Source organism: Dendrobates tinctorius, unplaced genomic scaffold (assembly GCF_039654945.1).
Source record: "Dendrobates tinctorius isolate UK_male_01 unplaced genomic scaffold, ASM3965494v1 ptg000136l, whole genome shotgun sequence".
In the NCBI taxonomy this organism is placed as follows: domain Eukaryota; kingdom Metazoa; phylum Chordata; class Amphibia; order Anura; family Dendrobatidae; genus Dendrobates; species Dendrobates tinctorius.
Window position 1 is genome coordinate 700,446 of NW_027361804.1, and position 27,961 is coordinate 728,406.

Here is a 27,961-nt window from a genome sequence, read left to right on the forward strand (position 1 = left end):
GACTGTGGCAATGTCAGGAGACCCCCGGGCAGCCAAGGACCGTGACAATGTCAGGAGACCCCCGGGCATCCGAAGACTGTGAAAATGTCAAGAGACCCCCGGACATCCGAGGACCATGACAATGTCAGAAGAACCCCGGGCAGCCGAGGACCGTGACAATATCAGGAGACCCCCGGGCATCTGAGGACCGTGACAATATTAGGAGACCCCCCGGGCATCTGAGGACCGTGGCAATGTCAGGAGACCCCCAAGCATCTGAGGACCGTGACAATGTCATGAGACCCCCGGGCAGCCAAGGACCGTGACAATGTCAGGAGACCCCCGGGCAGCCAAGGACCGTGACAATGTCAGGAGACCCCCGGGCAGCCAAGGACCGTGACAATGTCAGGAGACCCCCGGGCAGCCAAGGACCGTGACAATGTCAGGAGACCCCCGGGCAGCCAAGGACCGTGACAATGTCAGGAGACCCCCGGGCAGCCAAGGACCGTGACAATGTCAGGAGACCCCCGGGCAGCCAAGGACCGTGACAATGTCAGGAGACCCCCGGGCAGCCAAGGACCGTGACAATGTCAGGAGACCCCCCGGCAGCCAAGGACCGTGACAATGTCAGGAGACCCCTGGGCATCCAATGACTGTGACAATGTCAGGAGACCCCGGGGCAGCCAAGGACCATGACAATGTAAAGAGACCCCCAGACATCCGAGGACCATGACAATGTCAGGAGACCTCCGGGCATCCGAGGACCGTGACACTGTCAGGAGACCCCCGGACATCCGAGGACCGTGATAATGTCAGGAGACCCCCGGACATCCGAGGACCGTGACAATGTCAGGAGACTCCCGGACATCCAAGGACCGTGACAATGTCAGGAGACCCCCGGACATCCAAGGACCGTGACAATGTCAGGAGACCCCCGGACAATGACAACGTCAGGAGACCCCCGGGCATCTGAGGACCGTGACAATGTCAGGAGACCCCCGGGCAGACAAGGACCGTGACAATGTCAGGAGACCCCCGGGCATCTGAGGACCATGACAATGTCAGGAGATCCCCGGGCATTCAAAAACTGTGACAATGTCAAGAGCTCCCCAGACATTCAAGGACCGTGACAATGTCAGGAGACCCCCGGACATCCAAGGTCCGTGACAATGTCAGGAGACCCCCGGACATCCGAGGACCGTGACAGTCAGGAGACCCCCGCACATCCAAGGACCGTGACACTGTCAGGAGACCCCCGGACATCCAAGGACCGTGAAAATATCAGGAGACCCCGGGATATCCGAGGACCATGACAATGCCAGGAGACCACCGGAGATCCAAGGACTGTGACACTGTCAGGAGACCCCTGGACATCCGAGCACCATACACAGAATACTGCAGAACGGACACAAAGACCCTTAAAGGGAACCAGTCACATCAGTCTGCAGGATGTTACCGCATCCCACCCTGGACGCAGTCGCACTGCATCCCACCCCGGGCGCAGTCTTACCTCAGCCCACTCCGGGGGCAGTCGTAGCGCTTCCCCACCCAGGGCACAGGCGTACTGTATCCCACCCCGGGCGCAGTCGCACCTCAGCCCACCCCGGGCGCAGTCGCACCGCATTCCCACTCCGGGGCAATCGCACCGCATTCCCATGCCGGGGGCAATCGCACCGCATTCACACCCCAGGGGGCAGCTGCACCGCATCCACACCCTGGGAGCAGCTGCACCGCATCCCCACCCTGGGAGCAGCTGTACCGCATCCCCACCCTGGGAGCAGCTGCACCGCATCCCCACCCTGGGAGCAGCTGCACCGCATCCCCACCCTGGAGGCAGTCACACCGCATCCCCACCCTGGAGGCAGTCACACCGCATCCCCACCCTGGAGGCAGTCACACCACATCCCCACCCTGGAGGCAGTCACACCACATCCCCACCCTGGGGGCAGTCACACCGCATCCCCACCCTGGGGGCAGTCACACCGCATCCCCACCCTGGGGCCAGTCACACCACATCCTGGGGGCAGTCGCACCGCATCCCCACCCTGGGGGCAGTCACACCGCATCCCCACCCTGGAGGCAGTCACACCGCATCCCCACCCTGAGGGCAGTCACACCGCATCCCCACCCAGGAGGCAGTCACACCGCATCCCCACCCTGGAGGCAGTCACACCGCATCCCCACCCTGGGGCCAGTCGCACCACATCCTGGGGGCAGTCGCACCGCATCCCCACCCTGGGGGCAGTCGCACCGCATCCCCACCCTGGGGGCAGCCGCACCGCATCCCCATCCTGGGGGCAGTCCCACCGCATCCCCATCCTGGGGGCAGTCACACCGCATCCCCATCCTGGGGGCAGTCACACCTCATTTTTTTTTTTACAAAAATTAATTAATTGTTTGCATCATGAATTTGGCAAAAGACCAAAAAATACTGATGACCCAGAGGCAAAATCTGTGACTAAGTTGCCCACGTGTCAGGCCGCGCTTGCACGTAGCGTAAATGCTGCATCTTATCTGCAGGCGTCCACACGATACTCCATAACTATCTTTTCTGATTATTTCGCTTTTGCTTCGTTCTTGCCTCCACTTGATGCATTTTTTTTTAATATAGAAAAGCTTTGATCCTGCAGACTGAACCTCACCTGCATTTCTGTACCTGTGTCTTGCTTTCTCAGGAGCCCCATTGAAGCTGAAGACGAACCTCACCTGCATTTCTGTACCTGCGTCTTGCTTTCTCAGGGGCCCCATTGAAGCTGATAGAGAAGGCAGCGCTCAGCAGCGTCTGGACCACACTCTATAGGCGGCAGGAAATCACATCCACTTTTGCTCGGACAGATAAACGCAGCAGATTTTATGCACAAAACACGACCTCAGGAAAGAGGAGCAGAGCAGGACCCCCATAAATAAGTGCCCCCTCTATACAGAACAAGGATGCACACTGCATTCTGCTCCACCTGCAGCCCTGGTGCAGGAGCAGTGATCTGTCCTGTAAGGCTCCGGTCACACGGTCAGTATGTCACATCAGCATTTGTAGCCAGAACCAGGAGCGGGTGAGAATACAGAAGGGCCGACGAGTGTTATTAGACTTTTCCTCTGATTGTTCCTCACCTGCAGAGCAGGCAGTCAGTGGGGGGCAGCGCAGGCTGTGGGTGGGGGCAGTGCAGGCAGTCAGTGGGGGGCAGCGCAGGCTGTGGGTGGGGGCAGTGCAGGCAGTCAGTGGGGGGCAGCGCAGGCTGTGGGTGGGGGCAGTGCAGGCAGTCAGTAGGGGGCAGCGCAGGCTGTGGGTGGGGGGAAGCAGGCAGTTAGTGGGTTCACTGCAGGCTGTGGGTCGGGGGCAGTGCTGGCAGTGAGTGGGGAGCAGCACAGGCTGTGGGTGGGGGCAGCGCAGTCAGTGGGGACCAGCACAGGCTGTGGGTGGGGGGCAGCGCAGGCTGTGGATGGGGGGCAGCGCAGGCTGTGGGTGGGGGCAGCGCAGGCTGTGGATGGGGGGCAGCGCAGGCTGTGGGTGGGGGGAAGCAGGCAGTTAGTGGGTTCACTGCAGGCTGTGGGTCGGGGGCAGTGCTGGCAGTGAGTGGGGAGCAGCACAGGCTGTGGGTGGGGGCAGCGCAGTCAGTGGGGACCAGCACAGGCTGTGGGTGGGGGGCAGCGCAGGCTGTGGATGGGGGGCAGCGCAGGCTGTGGGTGGGGGCAGCGCAGGCTGTGGGTGGGGGGCAGCGCAGGCTGTGGGTGGGGGGCAGCAGGCAGTTAGTGGGTTCACTGCAAGCTGTGGGTGGGGGGCAGCGCAGGCTGTGGGTGAGGGGCAGCGCAGTCAGTGGGGACCAGCACAGGCTGTGGGTGGGGGGCAGCACAGGCAGTCAGTGGGTTCACTGCAGGCTGTGGGTGAGGGGCAGCACAGGCAGTCAGTGGGGGGCAGCGCAGGCTGTTGGTGGGGGCCAGCACAGTCAGTCAGTAGAAGGCAGCGCAGGCAGTGGGTTCAGTGCAGGCTGTGGGTGAGAGGCAGCGCAGGCAGCCAGTGGGTGGGCAGCGCAGGCAGTCAGTGGGGGGCAGCGCAGGCTGTTGGTGGGGGCCAGCACAGTCAGTCAGTAGACGGCAGCGCTGCCAGTGGGTTCAGTGCAGGCTGTGGGTGAGAGGCAGCGCAGGCAGCCAGTGGGGGGGCAGAGCAGGCAGTCAGTGAGTTCAGTGCAGGCTGTGGGTGAGGGGCAGCGCAGGCAGTCAGTGAGTTCAGTGCAGGCTGTGGGTGAGGGGCAGCGCAGGCAGCCAGTGGGGGGCAGCGCAGGCAGTCAGTGGGGGGCAGCGCAGGCAGTCAGTGGGGGGCAGCGCAGGCAGTCAGTGGGGGGCAGCGCAGGCTGTTGGTGGGGGGCAGCACAGTCAGTCAGTAGAAGGCAGCGCAGGCAGTGGGTTCAGTGCAGGCTGTGGGTGAGAGGCAGCGCAGGCAGCCAGTGGGGGGGCAGCCAGGCTGTGGGTGGGGGGCAGCGCAGGCAGTCAGTGGGGGGCAGCGCAGGCTGTTGGTGGGGGCCAGCACAGTCAGTCAGTAGAAGGCAGCGCAGGCAGTGGGTTCAGTGCAGGCTGTGGGTGAGAGGCAGCGCAGGCAGCCAGTGGGGGGGCAGCCAGGCTGTGGGTGGGGGGCAGCGCAGGCAGTCAGTGGGGACCAGCACAGGCTGTGGGTGGGGGGCAGCGCAGGCAGTCAGTGAGTTCAATGCAGGCTGTGGGTGAGGGGCAGCGCAGGCAGTCAGTGGGGGGCAGCGCAGGCTGTGGGTGGGGGCCAGCACAGTCAGTCGTATAAGGCAGCGCATGCAGTGGGTTCAGTGCAGGCTGTGGGTGAGAGGCAGCACAGTCAGTCATTGGGGGGGCAGCACAGGCAGTCAGTGGGGGGCAGCGCAGGCAGTCAGTGGGGGGCAGCGCAGGCAGTCAGTGGGGGGCAGCGCAGGCTGTGGGTGGGGGCCAGCACAGTCAGTCAGTATAAGGCAGCGCATGCAGTGGGTTCAGTGCAGGCTGTGGGTGAGAGGCAGCGCAGTCAGTCAGTGGGGGGGCAGCGCAGGCTGTGGGTGGGGGCCAGCACAGTCAGTCAGTATAAGGCAGTGCATGCAGTGGGTTCAGTGCAGGCTGTGGGTGAGAGGCAGCGCAGTCAGTCAGTGGGGGGGCAGCGCAGGCAGTCAGTGGGGGGGCAGCGCAGGCAGTCAGTGGGCTTAGTGCAGGCTGTGGGTGGGGGGCAGCGCAGGCAGTCAGTGGGGGGCAGCGCAGGCAGTCGGTGGGGGGCAGCGCAGGCAGTCAGTGGGGGGGCAGCGCAGGCAGTCAGTGGGGGGGCAGCGCAGGCAGTCAGTGGGGGGGCAGCGCAGGCAGTCAGTGGGGGGGCAGCGCAGGCAGTCAGTGGGGGGCAGCGCAGGCAGTCAGTGGGGGGCAGCGCAGGCAGTCAGTGGGGGACAGCGCAGGCAGTCAGTGGGGGGCAGCGTAGGCAGTCGGTGGGGGGCAGCGCAGGCAGTCAGTGGGTTCACTGCAGGCTGTGGGTGAGGGGCAGCGCAGGCAGTCAGTGGGGGACAGCGCAGGCAGTCAGTGGGGGGCAGCGCAGGCAGTCAGTGGGGGGCAGCGCAGGCAGTCAGTGGGGGGCAGCGCAGGCAGTCAGTGGGGGGGCAGCGCAGGCAGTCAGTGGGGGGGCAGCGCAGGCAGTCAGTGGGGGGCAGCGCAGGCAGTCAGTGGGGGACAGCGCAGGCAGTCAGTGGGGGACAGCGCAGGCAGTCAGTGGGGGGCAGCGGAGGCAGTCAGTGGGGGACAGCGCAGGCAGTCGGTGGGGGGCAGCGCAGGCAGTCAGTGGGTTCACTGCAGGCTGTGGGTGAGGGGCAGCGCAGGCAGTCAGTGGGGGACAGCGCAGGCAGTCAGTGGGGGGCAGCGCACTCAGTCAGGGGGGCAGGTATTAGGGACGTTGCTGCTTCTCTCGGCCTTTGAAGCTTTGCATGCTCAGTGGGGGGACGCCATGCTTGTGACCCCACTATCACAAAGAACAGAGCGGAGATTTGTCATTGAAGACGCACACAGAACTTCGCTCGCCGGTACGAGGGGAGCCGCGAGGCAGCGGCACAGTGTGAGCGGCAGACGTGAGCTGTATCATGTCCCCGCCGCTGACATCAATCAGGCGGCCATCGCTCTCACACACCATTCTAATTACAATGACCCCCATGTTGATGAAGAAGGTCATTATAGCGCCCCCCACGGGCCACAATGAGGAGCAGCGTGAAGCCAGGATGACACGGGAAGACGAGAGCGGAGGGAAACTTCACAGTGAAGACGTCCCGAGCTGAAAATGTCACATCTACCGCTGGAGAGCGAAGCGGTGACACAGGAAAATCCGCCACATGGCCGGAACACGGGCAGCACCGATACCGGGGGAGACGTGCAGTGACGGATCGCACTCCTCTATCTGCGTCTGATGGAGGAGGCTGGGTTTGGTGATTCCCGGAGGACGTTACCCCCTGACTGCATTGTGCCCCCAGTACAGATGGGGGATAATGCTATGTGCTGTTATCAGGGGGCGGCCTCGGACCCTCAGCTCCAGTGATGGGAAATCTTCATCTTCAGCACAAGACATTGTGGACAATCGTAGCTTCAGTTTTGTGGGAACAGTCGGGGGAGACCCTTATCTGCCCCCCATGACTGTGCTCAGCGCACAAGGGCCATCCAGACATGGGGGGGGGACATGAGCGGCAGCACAGAGCCCGGACCCCCAACCCCATCCTATAAGGGAAACTGTGAGCCCAGCATCCCCCCAACATCAGGGTCTGACCCCACAAGTGCTCCTCTGGATGAGGGGCAAAAACCCACAGACGCCTCCAAAAGCCTATAGAGATCCCAGAAGAGCGGAGCCGTTATATCTGCAGAGGATGACTCCATAGTAATGTCTATGGAGGAGAGAGAAGCCCCTGTAGATGGATGTGGGGGGCACATACTTTCTCCATACAGCTTAGATAAATGGGCCAACTCAAGTATCATCAGTATCCCATACCCTGAGCGTCAGTGTCATTATACTGTACCCCATGTATCAGCGTCAGAAGCCCGTTCCCCGAGCGTCAGCCTCATTATTCTGTCCCCCGACCGTCAGTAGCTCGTCCCCCAAGCATCAGTAGCCCGTCCCCCGAGCGTCGGAAGCCCATCCCCCGAGCGTCAGAAGCCCATCCCCCGAGCGTCAGAAGCCCATCCCCCGAGCGTCAGAAGCCCGTGCCCCGAGCGTCAGAAGCCCGTCCCCCGAGCGTCAGAAGCCTGTCCCCCGAGCGTCAGAAGCCCGTCCCCCGAGCGTCAGAAGCCCGTCCCCCGAGCGTCAGAAGCCCGTCCCCCGAGCGTCAGAAGCCCGTCCCCCGAGCGTCAGAAGCCCGTCCCCCGAGCGTCAGAAGCCCGTCCCCCGAGCGTCAGAAGCCCGTCCCCCTCGAATTTCAGAAGAGCGTCAGTACGTCCCCCGAATTTCAGAAGCCCGTCCCCCCGAGCGTCAGTACGTCCCCCGAGTTTCAGAAGCCCGTCCCCCCGAGCGTCAGTAGCCCATTCCCGAGTGTCAGAAGCCCGTCCCCCGAGCGTCAGAAGCCCGTCCCCCCTGAATTTCAGAAGCCCGTCCCCCCGAGCATCAGTACGTCCCCCCGAGTTTCAGAAGCCCGTCCCCCCGAGCGTCAGTAGCCCATTCCCGAGTGTCAGAAGCCCATCCCCCGAGCGTCAGTAGCCCGTCCCCCGAGCATCAGAAGCCCGTCACCCAAGCATCAGAAGCCCGCCCCACCGAGCGTCAGAAGCCCGTCCCCCGAGCGTCAGAAGCCTGTCCCCCGAGTTTCAGAAGTCCGCCCCACCGAGCGTCAGAAGCCCGTCTCCCGAGCGTCAGAAGCCCGTCCCCCGAGCGTCAGAAGCCCATCCCACGTGCGTCAGAAGCCCGTCCCACGTGCGTCAGAAGCCCGTCCCCCGAGCGTCAGAAGCCCGTCCCCCGAGCGTCAGAAGCCCGTCCCCCGAGCGTCAGAAGCCCGTCCCCCGAGCGTCAGAAGCCCGTCCCCCGAGCGTCAGAAGCCCGTCCCCCGAGTGTCAGCGTCATTATCCCGTATCCTGACCAATAAGGGTAAAAGTCTCTCGATACTTGTGGGAGGTTTTTCCTGTGCTTGCTCCATACAGGAATAATCAGCGGCGCCTGTGGCTGCTGCTCTCCAGATGAATGATATCTGAATACGGGGGGATTGGAGCGGCACTTGATAACGTGTCACACTGCAGTTATTCCCGCTGCTGCGACCTCGCTTTATGACGGGGGACCCTTCAGTCATGTGGCGGGGTGCACTTAACAATAACATAATAACACTCATTAATATTATTTTTTAGCCACTTAACACAGAAAACAGAGCGAGTCGCTGCCGCAGTGTGGCGAAATAAAGTGTGAGCGGAATAATGGAGGGTTTTGTGCGCACACAGCGGAGGGAGCACGGTTTATTGAGCGCACATTTCCACAAATTCCAGATCCGACTTAACCCCGCATTGTCGGAGACCCTCAGTGAATAGCTACCACTTTTCTCGGAGGCAGACGGAATCTACTCCCAGCGGACACTCGGGAGAAAAGAGCCTTTGTCTAGGACTTGTAAAATCCCCACATCTAGGAGAGACTCCCTCGATCCGGACATCTGGACACTCGGAAACCCAGAAACGTCTCAGGACGAACCGGAGAATAACAGCGAGAAACAGAGCGCAGCAATGTATCAGAAACCAACTGACGGACACGTAGTGGACTCTGATCCGTAATGGGACCCGGGGACGAGAATGTACGAGAACGCGCTCTACTGTTCCCTGTCATCAGCAATTTCAGACCGTTATTATAACAGCGAGGCCCTGAGTCATCAGCACACTTTTTTTTTTGGAGTGATTTTTTCTGTTTTTAGTGGCTTTAGTATTTGAGCCATTTTTTGTCTTTAAGTCTTTTTTTTTTTTCTCACTTCTTGGCGCGTCTCCCCGCGGTCTCGACCTTGAGAAAGGTTACAAATTTTTACAGGATTTGTGACTTTTGATGCTGAAAAGTCAAAGACAAGAAAAAAATATGACTTAACTTTACGCCAAATTCATGAAACGCTTTTGACATTTTGAAGAATCTGGTGCAATGTCAGCGAGCACAACCAGGTAACAAAAAAAAAAATCTTGGAAAATTGACTCAAAGTAATTGCAAAAGATGAATCGAGGCCCAAAGTCTACAAATCATCAACATGGCCGTCTGGGGAGAGCAGCGCCAAAGTCATGAAGAGGAGCGCGCCAGGGACAGAAAGCCGCCAGGGGCAGCCAGCCGCCATGGGGCAGAAAGCCGCCAGGGGCAGACAGCCACCATGGGGCAGACAGCCGCCGGGGACAGACAGCCGCCGGGGATAGACAGACGCCGGGGACAGACAGACGCCGGGGACAGACAGACGCCGGGGACAGACAGACGCCGGGGACAGACAGACGCCGGGGACAGGCAGACGCCGGGGACAGGCAGACGCCGGGGACAGGCAGACGCCGGGGACAGGCAGCCGACGGGGACAGGCAGACGCCGGGGACAGGCAGACGCCGGGGACAGGCAGACGCCGGGGACAGGCAGACGCCGGGGACACACAGCCGCCGGGGACACACAGCCGCCGGGGACAGACAGCCGCCAGGGGCAGGGGACACTCCTATCAGGAGTCACACCACACTGTGCGGAGGAGATTGCAGTCTGTGTCCTACAGTCGCCTGTCCTCTGCCTGCTATGGCTGATAACAGGGAGAACAGATGTCCGTCCCAGCAGATTGAGTGCAGCGGTGATCACTGTGGGAACCCCTCTAATTTTCGGCCCCTACCTCTTGCAGTGACATGTTGTCTTTGGTGGCTGGGGAGAACCACACTTTTGGATAATTGGGGGGCGCTGGTCACAGGGGCATCACCTCGTCCAGGATGCGGCTGCTCGGAGGTCAGCACCATGTAGGACAATGTCCGGCTTCTTCACGCCAAACCTCAAGTGGTGACAGATTTACCGAGCCCCAGACGCCAGAAGAGACGGAGTGGCCTCGATCCAACCGCGGGACCAGGCGCCTGTACTGATGGCTCACCACAGTGCCGCATACTCGTATATTACAGTTGTGGCCAAAAGTATTGACACCCCTGCAATTCTGTCAGATAATTCTCACTTTCTTCCTGAAAATGATTGCAAACACAAATTCTTTGGTATTATTATCTTCATTTAATTTGTGTTAAATGAAAAAACAAAAGAGAAGGAAGCAAAAAGCAAAACATTGATCATTTCACACAAAACTCCAAAAATGGGCCGGACAAAAGTATTGGCACCCTCAGCCTAATACTTGGTTGCACAACCTTTAGCCAAAATAACTGCGACCAACTGCTTCCGGTAACCATCAATGAGTTTCTTACAATGCTCTGCTGGAATTTTAGACCATTCATCTTTGGCAAACTGCTCCAGATCCCTGATATGTGAAGGGGGCCTTCTCCAAACTGCCATTTTTAGATCTCTCCACAGGTGTTCTATGGGATTCAGGTCTGGACTCATTGCTGGCCACCTTAGAAGTCTCCAGTGCTTTCTCTCAAACCATTTTCTAGTGCTTTTTGAAGTGTGTTTTGGGTTATTGTCCTGCTGGAAGACCCATGACCTCTGAGGGAGACCCAGCTTTCTCACACTGGGCCGTACATTATGCTGCAAAATTTGTTGGTAGAGTTCAGACTTCATAATGCCATGCACACGGTCAAGCAGTCCAGTGCCAGAGGCAGCAAAGCAACCCCAAAACATCAGGGAACCTCCGCCATGTTTGACTGTAGGGACAGTGTTCTTTTCTTTGAATGCCTCTTTTTTTCTCCTGTAAACTCTATGTTGATGCTTTTGCCCTAAAAGCTCTACTTTTGTCTCATCTGATCAGAGAACATTCTTCCAAAACGTTTTAGGCTTTTTCAGATAAGTTTTGGCAAACTCCAGCCTGGCTTTTTTATGTCTCAGGGTAAGAAGTGGGGTCTTCCTGGGTCTCCTACCATACAGTCCCTTTTCATTCAGACGCCGACGGATAGTACGGGTTGACACTGTTGTACCCTCGGACTGCAGGGCAGCTTGAACTTGTTTGGATGTTAGTCGAGGTTCTTTATCCAACATCCGCACAATCTTGCATTGAAATCTCTTGTCAATTTTTCTTTTCCGTCCACATCTAGGGAGGTTAGCCACAGTGCCATGGGCTTTACACTTCCTGATGACACTGCACACGGTAGACACAGGAACATTCAGGTCTTTGGAGATGGACTTGTCGCCTTGAGATTGCTCATGCTTCCTCACAATTTGGTTTCTCAAGTCCTCAGACAGTTCTTTGGTCTTCTTTCTTTTCTCCATGCTCAATGTGGTGCACACAAGGACACAGGACAGAGGTTGAGTCAACTTTAATCCATGTCACCTGGCTGCAAGTGTGATTTAGTTATTGCCAACACCTGTTAGGTGCCACAGGTAAGTTACAGGTGCTGCTAATTACACACATTAGAGAAGCATCACAGGATTTTTCGAACAGTGCCAATACTTTTGTTCACTCTCTTTTTTGTGTTTGGTGTGGAATTATATCCAATTTGGCTTTAGGACAATTCTTTTTGTGTTTTTTCATTTAAAACAAATTAAATGAAGATAATAACAAAGAATTTGTGTTTGCAATCATTTTCAGGAAGAAACTGAGTATTATCTGACAGAATTGCAGGGGTGTCAATACTTTTGGCCACAACTGTACGTATGATGGCTTTGTAGCAAAGCTCCAGGCGTTGCCCAAGAGCTTACAATCTAGACGTGAAGCAGATACAATAGAAGTATACAGTATACTGAATGTAGCAAAGAATATAAAGCTCCTCCTGCCAGCATTGCTGTCAGTCTTTACTGTCATTCTGCCATTCAGAGCGAGGACACGTGAATCATAGTCGCAGGGTTATCGGAGGACATGGATACCTAAGTCTGCTCCATCTGTAGCAGGGATAGATGGCGGTCGTGTTCCTTTAAGCATGATCTGCTTCTTACAGACGGCAGAGCAAGATGTCAGCCCGGCGCGTTTACACCGCAAGACGGAGGGATAAAGAATGCATTAAGCAACTGAAATCAATAAATAACTTTATAGGAATTCCTTCCATTTACCACCTATGGCTCCTAATGCTGCACACATGCGGGACGTGACGCAGCCGCAGCCCCGTGTAATTCAATCCACCGCATTCACACACTTGTAAAATCTGCGGATTAAGAGAGTGCCAAAACCAGAGCCGGCTCCTGTGCCGAAAACCAGAGCTGTGGTGGGGCAGGGGTTAAGGGGTATAACACTTCCTGGCAGCGGAACAGTTAAACGACGACTACATGACCACAAGACTTAATAAATCATATCTGGTAATGACCCCAAATTATCACGTCACCCCAAATACAGAGATGTACCCCCGGAGAGCGGGAAAACCACAACTTATACATCTACTGGACCCGATGGGAAGATGGAAAGATCCCTCGCATCTACATGTCTGTCTTCTGTGTATGTATATATATTATATATATATATATATATATATATATATATATATATATATATATATATTATTCATCCTATTCCTCCACGTATGTCTGTCTCGTATACATACCGTACTTATAGGTCTCTAATTGTGTCACTTATTTCCCACATATAGAGTTACATGATTATTAAAACAATAGAAAGAAAAAAACAAAACCCTATCCATGAGGTTCATGTAAGGGGCGCGAGGACGTGAGGTAGGAGAATGGGGGGAAACTTTACAACATTTCCTCTCTTTTAGTGATTTAGAGAAAGAAGAAAAAAAAAAAAAGTCTCATAAAGCAGAAACAAATCTCCTCCTGGTCACAATGTACAATCGTCTGTAAACAGCCCGACAATAGAAAGGAATGAAGCCGTTTATAACAAGTTACGCTTTTAGGAATTTCAGAAATCGGATGATTGTAAGATGAAGGTCCAATATGATAGAGTATGAATAGAATGATTTGGACTTCTCTGTTTTTATTCCAGGATCTCACAGACATGTTAAAGGAATTTCTCTGGAAAAAAAAATCTAAATAATTTGTGAATTACAGAAGTCAGGAGAAGAACGTATGGGGGTCTCTCAGGGAGGGGCCCGGGGTTTCTTGCGGAATTTACAAATATTTTCAGTTCATTTATAAACAGAATTAAGAACAGTAAAATCCTCTGAAGAAGGTCCGCTCGCAGGGACGATACATATGGACCCATACTCCAGGATACATCTTCTAGAAAGTTCCCGGAAATCTCACTGACCGGAGTAAAGAATATTATTATGAACACTGCAGGATAACAGGGAACTTTCCAGCTCGGTGACTGTGGGATACTTGGTCTCTAATGCAGCCATTGGACTGTGACTCTGTATCTGTTATGGCACAATTGTAACAGATCACCGATACTCCACTGATTACAATATCTTCTTACCGTCGTCACTATGTTACTAGCATCCTATATATTACTGCATTCAGTCACTATTCATACCTGCTCCTTTACTGTACATGGAAACCTTTAAAGAAAAGTAGCGACATGGGCTGCACAAGACGACTATAAGCCAAAGGCACAGATAATGGCCATGTAGCACAGCAAGTAATATAAACCTATAGAAACAAATGGACCTAGAGCTAAAGTGTTAACACAGAGTAGAACAATGATTAAATCATAGCATGGCATATAAAACATTAAAAGGCTCCTACAATACATGGAGTATAGTAAATGGGAGTCAGTAATTGAGCACAAAACAAACAGACCCAGTGTTACAGAAAATAGCGGATAAAAGACAAAGCTGAGAAGCACGGACAGTCACAAGGATAACCAGCCAAAAAGGAGACTGTACAGAAGAAGACACCAAGGAGCAAGCGTCACCACTGTCGTCCCATTGATGCGAGACTCCTATTTTATGTCATTTAATAAAAGGTTCAAGTCTAGATGTATAATTTGACTCTTTGTCCATTTGTTTCTACAGGTCTGTATTCCTTTACTATAGGATTAGAATGTCACTGATACATTAGATTCCATCTCTGAATGTAATAGTACATCACATTGCCACATAACCGGTGTTACTATCTCAATATTTCACCTTTGTGCGGTTAGGCTAGTTTCACATTTGCGTTTCAGGGCGCAGCGACGGCCTGCGCACGGCCGCCGCTAAGCCATGCCCCCTGCCGTGCCTCCTCTGGTAGCTCCGCCTACCGGCGCACGACGCTTCATGCGTCCTGCGTCCCCTATCTTTATCACTGGGGATGCAGGCCGTGCACAGTATGCGTTTGGCGGCGCATGCGTCCTATTGACGGTGCGCCGACCAGCGCCAAACGCAACCTGTTGCAATTTGGTTGCGCTCGGCGCACCGTCAAAAGGATGCATGCGCCGCCAAACGCATACTGAGCACGGCCTGCGTCCCAAGTGATAAAGATAGGGGACGCAGGACGCATGCAGCGTCATGCGCCGGTAGGCAGAGCTACCGGGGGAGGCACGGCAGGGGGCGGGGCTTAGCGGCGGCCGTGCGCAGGCTGTCGCTGCGCCCTGAAACGCAAATGTGAAACTAGCCTTACTCATTTAAATGTTACTACCTTTTCATAGAATACTCTCTCTCCACCGATACATTATTATATATAATCACTAGGTTACCTCTCCAATCCACGATACATGGCAGTACAGATTAATAGGATATCAATGTATGACTTAATAACCACATAATTGGATGATAGTGTAATTACACTTGATCATGACGTTACGATATTATTACGGTCTTGTTACATTACTATATGACGTCACTGCGCTCGTTCCCTTATGCTGTTACTATGTATCCAGGTGATTTTCGGGGCTGTGTGTGATCTACGATATCATTATGTTACTATTCTTCTGCCAGCTGTAAAAGATACTGTCCATCATCCTCAGATCAGCGCCTCCAGCGGCCCCCGGCGCAGGAACGTGGCTGAGCTCTGGGGGCCACAGGTCGAGCACACTGCGGACGACCAGGTCGGGGATCTATGGAAATAACGTAACCTCAGGAAACCCCCCGAGGCCTCGCCTGTATACGAGGACGGAATCCCATATCTGCTGAGTGCGGATCGGGTCAAATGCAACCACGTTCCGAGCGGTGACAACATGCTACATAGTTGCTGAGACTCATCTCTATACATCCTAAAGTGTTTGATGCAGAGCAAGCAAAGTCCGCTGTCTCTCCACTCCTACTTGTAGAAAGGCTCCCTGCAGAGACGTGCATCAGACCCCCAGAACAATGTCCCACAATGAGCTTAGTAGCGGGTGGGATTTTTAGAAATCTCCTGCCCGCTAATTGTAAACTGACCTGCAGTGCGTTTCTGAAGTCCGCAACTTGTCATTTTCTCTTACGGGCACAGAGATATTTGGGTTCGGATTTTTCCCATAGGGTTTGTTCACACGTTGCATTTTTGCTGCAGAAAAAAAAAAAAAACGCAGAGTTTTACAACACCAGAAAAGTGAATGCGATTTCTGAACTTTCAGGTACAGGCTTGCATATTTTTTCCAGGAAGATTTCAACTTCTAAAGCATTTTTTTCTGCTGCATTTTCAGTGTTTTTTATGCATTCAAATAACCAGGAGGTGAAAAAAAAAAAACAAAAACAGCACATAAAAGTGCAAAAAAAAAAGTGCCCATTTTATGCAGCAGTTTTCCTGCCAGAGCCATGGTATTTGCAGTAGAAAAATCTAAAAGTGACCCCATATCTATAGCAATGCTGTAGAGGCAGAAGAAAATGCAGGTAAAAAACGCATACGCTGCCGCGGACACGAACTACAAATGCATAAAACCCACACAACGGTATGACTGACAGGAAGCATCAAAGAGGTAAGACATGACGAGAAGGACCGCAGGGAAGCGACTATAGGGCTATGTTCAAACACTGCGTTTTTTATGCCTTTTTTATGCTGCTAAGAAAAAGCAGGTTTTGTTAGGTTTTTGCTGCATTTTTGGCGCTTTTTTTTTTTACTGTACTTGTGTCTCTTGTGCACGCTGATAATGTTTAGTGCATAAAAAAAAAAATCGGATTTAACCTCATTAGGTTTTGGTGCCACAAAAGCAGCAAAACCTGATACCTGTGTGTTTGCCGTATTTTCACACTTACCGCAATGGGCGACATGGTCTTATGACAAAAACAGTCAGGAAAAAAAAACAAGGCGTGTGCATGAGATTTCTGAAATCTCTGACTTGACTGGTACTGTGAAATGCAGCTGAAAATTTGCATTAAAAAAAATGCTGCAAAAAAAACCTGCAACAACGCAACGTGTGAACATAGCTCAACAGAAAACCTGCAACATAAATACTGACCAAATCCTCATCATGGGAGAGTAGTGCAATTATCAGAAGAGAAGATTGTGGCTCCAGGACGAATGCTGCTATGGCCTCAGGTGTCACTACCCGCTAGAATCAGGGCGTTCATAGTATCACTGCTCTTACTGTAAAGAACCCCTCCATACTCTGAAGCCTTCAGGACCAGGAGTGCTGCCGAGCCCTCTACATAGTTCATGGTATTGCCAGCACGTGTAACTATACCTGTAAGTACCATCCCATCTAAAGCGTCCGCACATCACACCCAGGAAGCCGAGAACCCTGCACAGATACATTATATCATAGCTACGTCCTATTGAGACGGTGCGAAGGGGCAGGAAAAAAATCACGGCTGAGCGCTAAATACACAAAGAATACGCGGCTTCATTCTTTATGACGAGCGACTGAGAAAAAGTAACAAAACTGAGAGGAGAAACAAGACACAAAACAACAATCAGTGATGTCACAGGGTCTCCGGTGTCTCACAATCTACAGAGCGAGAGATGAGAGAACAGTCCGAGAACCTTCATTACATGCGAATCGCAAGGTCCATAAAACGATCCACCGTATAGAGGATAAAACAGTCCAGGGACACGATACAGTAACGGGATGAATGTCCCCGGAGAGGAGTCACAATCCTCCGCCTAGAGATGGAAATGGCTCCGGATACTTCTCCATACAGGCGACTCCAGCAGGATCATCCGGGAGATCAGGGCTTCCCCAAGTCTCTCTGGGGCGCTGGTCGGAGCGTCAGCATCCCTCAAAGGATCTATCCTACTGGTCTCATGTCCTCCTCAGGCCTCCTCCTTACATCCAGGGGTAGGCAGACAGGATGGAGGGGTGTCAGGCCCCCAGACCTGGGAAAGGTTCCTCAGAGGTATAGGCAGTACAGGGGGTGACGTGCGGCACTTGAGGAGCTGGGGGGTCATGAATGGACAGTCAGGAAAAGTCAGCAGGGTTCATCCGGAGGCGCGGGCACATTCAGCTGCAGATGGTAACGGAGCTAAAAATTCAATTATCAGACCGATGTAAGGAAATGAATACTCCAGACCAGACGGGGAACACACAGAACGACCCAGAGCAACAAGACGGCGCTCCTACCACCGTACCACCGCACACACCGTACCACCCCGTCACAGACACAACGATGTCCCACACACCGTATCACCCCGTCACAGACACAATGACACCCCACACACCGTATCACCCCGTCACAGACACAATGACGCCTCACACACCGTATCACCCCGTCACAAACACAACGATGCCCCACACACCGTATCACCCCGTCACAGACACAACGATGCCCCACACACCGTATCACCCCATCATAGACACAATGACACCGCACACACCGTATCACCCCGTCAGACACAATGACACCCCACACACCATATCACCCCGTCACAGAAACAATGATGCCCCACACACCGTATCACCCCGTCACAGACACAACGAAGCCCCACACACCGTATCACCCCGTCACAGACACAATGACACCCCACACACTGTATCACCCCGTCACAGACACAATGATGCCCCACACACCGTATCACCCCGTTACAGACTCAATGATGTCCCACACACCGTATCACCCCGTCATAGACACAATGACACCCCACACACCGTATCACCCCGTCACAGACACAACGATGTCCCACACACCGTATCACCCCGTCACAGACACAATGACACCCCACACACCGTATCACCCCGTCACAGACACAATGACGCCTCACACACCGTATCACCCTGTCACAAACACAACGATGCCCCACACACCGTATCACCCCGTCACAGACACAACGATGCCCCACACACCGTATCACCCCGTCATAGACACAATGACACCGCACACACCGTATCACCCCGTCAGACACAATGACACCCCACACACCATATCACCCCGTCACAGAAACAATGATGCCCCACACACCGTATCACCCCGTCACAGACACAACGAAGCCCCACACACCGTATCACCCCGTCACAGACACAATGACACCCCACACACTGTATCACCCCGTCACAGACACAATGATGCCCCACACACCGTATCACCCCGTTACAGACTCAATGATGTCCCACACACCGTATCACCCCGTCATAGACACAATGACACCCCACACACCGTATCACCCCGTCACAGACACAATGATGTCCCACACACCGTATCACCCCGTCATAGACACAATGACACCCTACACACCGTATCACCCCGTCACAGACACAACGATGCCCCACACACCGTATCACCCCGTCATAGACACAATGACACCCCACACACCGTATCACCCCGTCACAGAAACAATGATGCCCCACACACCGTATCACCCCGTCACAGAAACAATGATGCCCCACACACCGTATCACCCCGTCACAGAAACAATGACACCCCACACACCGTATCACCCCGTCACAGAAACAATGATGCCCCACACACCGTATCACCCCGTCACAGAAACAATGATGCCCCACACACGTATCACCCCGTCACAGACACAATGATATCCCACACACCATCACAACTTCTCCACCCTTTTAATAAGTGAGCCTGCCATGAGGTCTACACAGACCTCTGTGCACCTCACTTTAGTCCACATTGATAAACTGTTGATAATTCTCTGTAGAGCGGTACGGTAGGTCGGGGTTGTGGCCTGTTACATTTGTAAAGTCCCCGACATCTAAGTGTAGCTGCGATTGTTTTGGGGTCCATATGATGGCACGGCACTCCTCTTCAAAGGTGGCATAGGCAATGTCCCGATCCAGTAGTTTCCGACTGGCAAAAGCAACAGGATGTTCTTCTCCAGCGGCGTTCACCTGGCTAAGTACTGCCCCAATCGTGAAGGTGGATGCATCTGTCTGCACGAGGAACCTGCCCTTATAATCGGGGGCGGCCAATACAGTGACGAGGGCAGTCTTTACCGCTGAAAAGGCATCCTCGCATGTGGTCATCCACGTCACGTTCCTACTCATGTTCTTGCGGGACAGGTCAGTTAGGGGGCTTGGCCATGGTGCTGAAATTAGAGACAAATTTTTTATAGTAACCAGCAGTTCACAAAAAAGCAAGTACCTGCTTCTGAGTCTGGGGTCTACACCAGTGGCTACTGGCTTGTAATTTGGCAGGCTCAGGCCTTAGGGTCCCACCTCCTATTCTATGCCCGAGGTACTGCACCTCAGCCATCCCCAACTGGCATTTATCAGGGCAAATGCTCAGTCCTGCAGTCAGGATACAGTCTAGCACTATGCCCAAGTGATTTAGATGACCGTCCCAGGTGGTGCTGAAAATGGCAATGTCATCCAAGTAAGCATAGGCAAAGTCCTGACATTGTTGTAACAGTCGATCTACCAGTGGCGGGGTCATGTTTAATCTCGAAGAGCATTCCCAGAAACTCAAAAAGCCCAAATGGAGTAATGAAGGCTGAGCGCTCCCGAGCGTCCTCCGTTAGGGGTATCTGCCAGTACCCCTTGCTCAAGTCTAACGTGGTCACAAATTGGGCACTGGCCAGACGATCCAATAGATCATCAATCCTGGGCATGGGATAAGCATCACTCTTGGTGGCATCATTTAGTCGTCTGTAATCAACGCAGAATCGTGTTGTACCATCCTTCTTGGGGACCAGGACGACAGTAGAGGCCCAAGAACTGTGAGAGGGCTGAATACTTCCCAGCTGTTTCATCTACTCCAATTCTATCTTTATCATGCCTTGAAGAGTCTCTGGAACCCGGTAGGCAGCCTGCTGGATGGGGCGTTGTCCGGAGGTTTCCACATGGTGGCTGATGAAAGTAGTCCACCCCGGCTTTGAGGAGAAAGCAGAAGCCCTTGGTCTTAGTACGGAGAAGATATCGTCCTTTTGTATATCTAATAAATGGGAGCCCAGGGGCACTTGTTCCAGGAATCCTCCCTCTTGGGTGACCTAGAAAAGATCGGGGAGATACTCGACCTCGGAGGTATCATTAGTGGGGAGTTACAGACAGCTACAACAGGCAGAGATCAGTCGTGGTAGTCTTTCAGCATGTAGATGTGGACAGTCTTCTGTCGTCCACCACTAGAGTCCAGGGCAACAATGTAGTGTCATTAATTTCCCGACAGACTGATAAGGGTCGTCCCATGTTGCTGGAAGCTTGTTGGCAGGGAAACAATAATCATAACCACTGTTGCCTTCCATAAGTTTCCGGGTCCTGGTATTACGGTCATACCAGGTCTTTTGTCTACACTGGGCCATTCGCTGAGGTTCTTTAGCCAAGGTGGCTAGATGGGCGAGCTCCTAGTTGCCGCATTCGACGATAGTAGCAGGGGATGTATTGCTGACCAACTCTGATGCGGTTCGTGGTGGTTGCTCCCCGGTGAAGGCTGGATGTCGTAGTGTTTGAAGGGCTTGTAGTCAGGTGACTGCTCCCACAAAATGACGCTAACTCCCCAATGTCGTTTACGAGTAGGATATCTGCGGGATGTCCTCCCATAACTCCAATCCAACACCGTTTTTCCCCATAAACATATTCGAAATGCACAGAAGCTCGCTGTAAATATTTGCGGACACCCCCCGCCAGGACAATGGGAATTCCCGGACCCTGGTAAATTGCCTTGGGTGGAACCACACAGCGATAGTCAGGAATGCTCCCGTGTCTCTAAATCCTGACACTTTGTATCCGTCAATTAAGACATCCTGCAGGTGGCGTTGCCGTTGCTCTGTATTTCTGAGGGACAAAGGCTGGAGTCCGTACACTCCAGGAGGAGTATCTATGATGCTGTGGTCGGTGGTCCACTCTGGTGGGGGTGGTGGTAACTCTTCCTCAGGCGGGATCGAGGGAATAAGATGCACCGGACAAGGTGGGGGGTGCGTGGGGCTCCCTCCAAATCTTTGAGGGAAAGCCAGACTGCAAATGTCCAGGTTGCCCACACCCATAACACCTCCTCTCTGTGATACCCCCAGGTCGTGGTCGGAACTGTTGGGGCCTAGGATTGTGAGGCGTGATTGTCATAGGCTTGCGACTAGGTGGAAGGGCAGATATAATCAGAGGGGGACGGGGCGCGGGAGCAGGCCGTGGTTCATTGTCCAGAAGCCTCCTCCATTGCGACCAGATAGTAAGGGCTTCATCGGCCAGGGCTGCAGCTCTATCCACGGTACACGGCGTGCGCTCCCGGACCCATTCCCATACCTCTGCGGGGCACTTGGCAAGAAATTGTTCTATAAGGAACGCCTGTATAACATCTTCCACAGTAAAGGCGTTTTCTGCTTCCAGCCATCTCCGACATGCCTCGGACATCTTATGTGCATACATCCTAAACGATCCCCCCGTGGTGCATGGGAGGTCTCGGAACTTGGCCCTATATGAGTCTGGGGTGATAGCATGGTAATCCAGGATAGTCCGCTTTACAATGTTATAATCCCGATTCCGCAGAGCATCAATGGTTCGGTAAGCCTCCGCCAAGCTTCCGTTCAGGAGCCCCACTAACAAACGCATCCAGCTAGAGTGGGGCACCTCCATCACAGCACACTGCTGCTCAAAGTCTTTGAAGAACCCCTCCAGAAATCCATAAGCCTCATCCAATTGGCTTAAACTCTGTCCGTGTGATCCGTACAGGCTCCAGGATCGTTGGGGTTACACTCCACATCTCATTTCTCCCTCTTTCGGAGGGGTCAAAGTCTCCTGTGCTTGTCCTTCAGACATATGGCAGTAGGTGGCCGGACTAGCACCCACCAGTAGATCAATTAAGGCCTCCTAAGTCAGTCCCTGTTAGTTCAGGCCCAGGTTTCTGGCTCTCTCCTGTAGACTGGATACAGTCCAGTTTCTATACTCACTCAGTGGGTTGCTCTCCATTGGGTGACGCTCTGTTGGTCCCTTTGCTGTCACCAGTTGTCACAGGGTTCTTCTCCGGTATCTCACAAACTACAGAGCGAGAGATGAGAGAACAGTCCGAGAACCTTCATTACATGCGAATCGCAAGGTCCATAAAACAATCCACCATATAGAGGATAAAACAGTCCAGGGACACGATACAGTCCAGTAACGGGATGAATGTCCCCGGAGAGGAGTCACAATCCTCCGCCTAGAGATGGATATGGCTCCGGATACTTCTCCATACAGGCGACTCCAGCAGGATCATCCGGGAGATCAGGGCTTCCCCAAGTCTCTCTGGGGCGCTGGTCGGAGCGTCAGAATCCCACAAAGGATCTATCCTACTGGTCTCATGTCCTCCTCAGGCCTCCTCCTTACATCCAGGGGTAGGCAGACAGGATGGAGGGGTGTCAGGCCCCCAGACCTGGGAAAGGTTCCTCAGAGGTATAGGCAGTACAGGGGGTGACGTGCAGCACTTGAGGAGCTGGGGGGTCATGAATGGACAGTCAGGAAAAGTCAGCAGGGTTCATCCGGAGGCGCGGGCACATTCAGCTGCAGATGGTAACGGAGCTAAAAATTCAATTATCAGACCGATGTAGTGACCTGCGGTTTTCCTGCGGTTTGGTCTGTGGTTTTGCCCTGCGGTTTCACATCTCTACTACGGTAAAGGTATGAAACCGCTGCGGAATCCGCACAAACAAATTGACATGCTGCGGTTTGTAAACCGCAGCAAAACCGCGCGGAAAAATCCGCACCGTCAGCACAGCGTTTTTGAAACCCCATAGGGTTTCGTTGTACTGTACATGGTCAGCGGAACTGCTGCGTTTCCACAGGGCCAAAACCGCTGCGGAAACGCAGCAGAATCCGCAACGTGTGCACACAGCCTCAGAGTGATATAATGCTGCACATATTATATGACGCTCAATATAATAACATACTCCACATATGATATACCTCTCAGTATGATATAATACTCCACATACAATAAAATACTTCACATATAACATAACGCTCAGTTATCAAATATAATATAATGCTCAGTGTGATATAATACTACACGTAATATAATGCTCAGCATGGAATATTACTCCACATATAACACTCGGAATGACATAATACTACACAGACTATAACTCTCAATATGATATAATAATCCACATGTAATATAAAGCTGTGTGATATAATACTCCAGATATAACGGTCAGTATGATATAATACTCCACATATAATATAAAGCTCAGTATGATATAATTCTCCACGTATAACGCTCAGTATAATATAATACTCCACATATAATATAACGCTCAATATGACTTAATACTCCAAATATAACGCCTGGAATGACATAAAACTACACATATAACCTGACCATGTGAATAGTACCTATATGAGCAGGATTCAACTAAATACCCTGTTTTTGTTATCATCTTTTTACTAGCACTTGCTGTTTACTGCTATATATATATATTTTTTTTTTACAACAGTATTTTTACACGTTTGTTATACTGTGTTTTTACAATCTACATGGTAGATTGTAAGCACTCACGAGCAGGGTCGTCTTATTTCGTCTTATTTTGCTTTAATTATTGTATTATTAACGTTGTTACTTATGGCTTGTGTTTTGAAACTGTAAAGTGCTGCGGAATATGTTGGCGCTATATAAATAAAGATTATTAGTATTATTTTTTCTGTATTTCAGTGTTTGGGTGGTGTGATCACTGTCCTACCGACTTGTTCACTTTGTGCATGGCTTATGTGTTTGCATTACATATAATATAACGCTTAGTGTGATATAATGCTGCACATATATAACGCTCAAGTTGATGCAATACTCCACATATAACAAAATGATTAGTATAAAATAATACTAAACATTTAACATAACACTCAGTATGATATAATACTCCACCTATAACATAACAATCAGATTGATAGAATATCCCGCCTATAACATAAATCCCAGTATGATATAATACTCCACATATAATATAAAGTATGATATAATACTCCACATATGATATAAATATTAGCATGATATAATACTCCACATATAATATAAATCCCAGTATGATATAATACTCCACATATAATATAAATCCCAGTATGATATAATACTCCTCATATAATATAAATCCCAGTATGATATAATACTCCTCATATAATATAAATCCCAGTATGATATAATACTCCTCATATAATATAAATCCCAGTATGATATAATACTCCACATATAATATAAATCCCAGTATGATATAATACTCCTCATATAATATAAATCCCAGTATGATATAATACTCCTCATATAATATAAATCCCAGTATGATATAATACTCCACATATAATATAAATCCCAGTATGATATAATACTCCTCATATAATATAAATCCCAGTATGATATAATACTCCACATATGATATAAATATTAGCATGATATAATACTCCACATATAATATAAATCCCAGTATGATATAATACTCCACATATGATATAAATATTAGTATGATATAATACTCCACATATAATATAAATCCCAGTATGATATAATACTCCACATATGATATAAATATTAGCATGATATAATACTCCACATATGATATACATCCCAGTATGATATAATACTCCTCATATAATATAAATCCCAGTATGATATAATACTCCACATATAATATAAATCCCAGTATGATATAATACTCCTCATATAATATAAATCCCAGTATGATATAATACTCCTCATATAATATAAATCCCAGTATGATATAATACTCCACATATAATATAAATCTCAGAATGATATAATACTCCTCATATAATATAAATCCCAGTATGATATAATACTCCTCATATAATATAAATCCCAGTATGATATAATACTCCACATATAATATAAATCCCAGTATGATATAATACTCCTCATATAATATAAATCCCAGTATGATATAATACTCCACATATAATATAAATCCCAGTATGATATAATACTCCACATATAATATAAATCCCAGTATGATATAATACTCCACATATAATATAAATCCCAGTATGATATAATACTCCACATATGATATAAATATTAGCATGATATAATACTCCACATATAATATAAATCCCAGTATGATATAATACTCCTCATATAATATAAATCCCAGTATGATATAATACTCCTCATATAATATAAATCCCAGTATGATATAATACTCCACATATAATATAAATCCCAGTATGATATAATACTCCTCATATAATATAAATCCCAGTATGATATAATACTCCACATATGATATAAATATTAGCATGATATAATACTCCACATATAATATAAATCCCAGTATGATATAATACTCCACATATGATATAAATATTAGTATGATATAATACTCCTCATATAATATAAATCCCAGTATGATATAATACTCCACATATGATATAAATATTAGCATGATATAATACTCCACATATAATATAAATCCCAGTATGATATAATACTCCACATATGATATAAATATTAGTATGATATAATACTCCTCATATAATATAAATCTCAGTATGATATAATACTCCACATATAATATAACATTCGGATTGACAGAATACTACACATATAATAACACTCAGTATAATATAATACTCCACATACAATAATATGCTCAACATAATACAATACTCAACTTATAACATAACACTCTGTACGATATACTTCACATAATACAAATCTCAGTATGATATAATTATCCACATATAAGATTCATCATGATATAATACTCCATATATATTATAATGCGGTGTGATATACTCCACATATAATATAAAGCTCAGGAAGACATATTGATTTAAATACAATGTAATATAACAGTACGAAATAACACTCCACATTATATAGAACGCTCAGTATCATACAATACTCCACAAATAATGTAACGATCAGTATGATCTAATATTCCAAATATAATATAACGCTCGGCATGATATATTACTACACATATATTATAATGCTCAATAAGATATAATACTCTACATACAATATAATGCTCAGTATGATATAATGCTACACATATAAAATAATATAACACTTACTATGATATATTATGCCCCATATAACGCTCAGTAAGATATAATACCGAGTGTTATTTCATGTGTACTAAGATATAATACTGCACATATAACGCTCAGTATGATATAATACTCCAAACATAATGCTCAGTGATATAATGCTACACATATAATATAAAGCTCAGAATGATATGATACTCCATATATAACGATCATCATGATATAATACTCCACATATATTAAGCTCAGAAAGATATATTGATCCAAATACAATGTAATATAATGCAGTACAAAATAACACTACATATAACACTCCGTATGATAAAATACTGCACATATAATATAACATTCAGTATCATATAATACTCCAAATATAATATAACGCTCGGTATGATATAATACTATACATATAACGCTCAATAAGATATAAAACTCCACATATAAGATCTGGTATGATATAATACTATACATATAACGCTCAATAAGATATAAAACTCCACATATAAGATCTGGTATGATATAATACTCCACATACAATATAAGACTTGGTAGGATATAATACTAAAATAACGCTCAGCATAATAAAATACTCGACATATAATGCTCAGGAAGATATAATACTCCAAACATACTGTAATATAACATTCAGTACGAAATAATACGCTACATAAAATATAACACTCAGTGACATACAATGCCCCACAAATAATGTAATGGTCAGTATGATATAATACTCCACGTACAGTATAATATAACCCATAACAATTTCATGGAAACAATACCCATTCAAAATATAATAAAGTAATTGTAGAAAACTATAATATAACGCTCAGTAAAGGATAATATTCTACATATAACGCTCAGTATGATATAATGCTTCACATATAATATAATGTAACGCTCATTATATAATACTCCACATAATATAGAACGCTCAGTATGATATAATACTGCACATATAACGCTCAGTATAACACTCCACATGTAATATATCAGTCAGTAAGACAATACTCCTCATGTAATATAAAGCTCAGTATGGCACAATACTCCACATATAACGTAACATTCAGTAGGATATAATACTCCATATATGATAGTATATAGCGCTCATTATGATATAACGGTCAATATGATACAATACTCTACAAATACAGTGGGTGCGGAAAGTCTTCAGACCCCTTTACATTTTTCACTCTGTTTCATTGCAGCCATTTAGTAAATTCAGAAGTTCATTTTTCCTCATTAATGTGCACTCTGCACCCCATCTTCACTGAAAAACAGAAATGTAGAAATTTTTGCAAATTTATTAAAAAACAAAAACTGAAATATCCCGTGGTCATAAGTATTCAGTCCCTTTGTTCAGACACTCATATGTAAGTCACCTGCTGTCCATTTCCTTGTGATCCTCCTTGAGATGGTTCTACTCCTTCATTGGAGTCCAGCTGTGTGTAATTACACTGATAGGACTTGATCTGTAAAGGCGCACACCTGTCTATATAAGACCTCACAGCTCACAGTGCATGTCACACCAAATGAGAATCATGAGGCCAAAGGAACTGGCCAAGGAGCTCAGAGACAGAATTGTGGCAAGGCACAGATCTGGCCAAGGTTACAGAAGAATGTCTGCAGTACTCAAGGCTCCTAAGAGCACAGTGGCCTCCATAATCCTTAAGTAGAAGAAGTTTGGGACCCCCAGAAGTCTTCCTAGACCTAGCCGTCCAGCCAAACAGAGCAATCGTGGGAGAAGAGCCTTGGTGAGAGAGGTAAAGTAGAACCCCAAGATCACTGTG

The 27,961-nt window shown here is 49.5% G+C and overlaps 1 protein-coding gene across 3 annotated transcripts in view; it reads right to left on the bottom strand.

Moving 5' to 3' along the window:
* Positions 1-27,961, bottom strand: part of SOX5 (SRY-box transcription factor 5) — a 269,372-nt gene that overhangs the window by 223,743 nt on the left and 17,668 nt on the right. Inside the window, exon 3 of one of the 3 annotated variants that reach the window (XM_073543996.1) lies at positions 15,286-15,391. The exons of the other annotated variants lie outside the window; for them this stretch is intronic. Within the exon in view, the coding sequence (XP_073400097.1) occupies positions 15,286-15,386 (101 nt within the window). The 5' untranslated portion in view covers positions 15,387-15,391. The remainder of the gene's footprint in view (positions 1-15,285; positions 15,392-27,961) is intronic. 3 annotated transcript variants of the gene reach the window in all.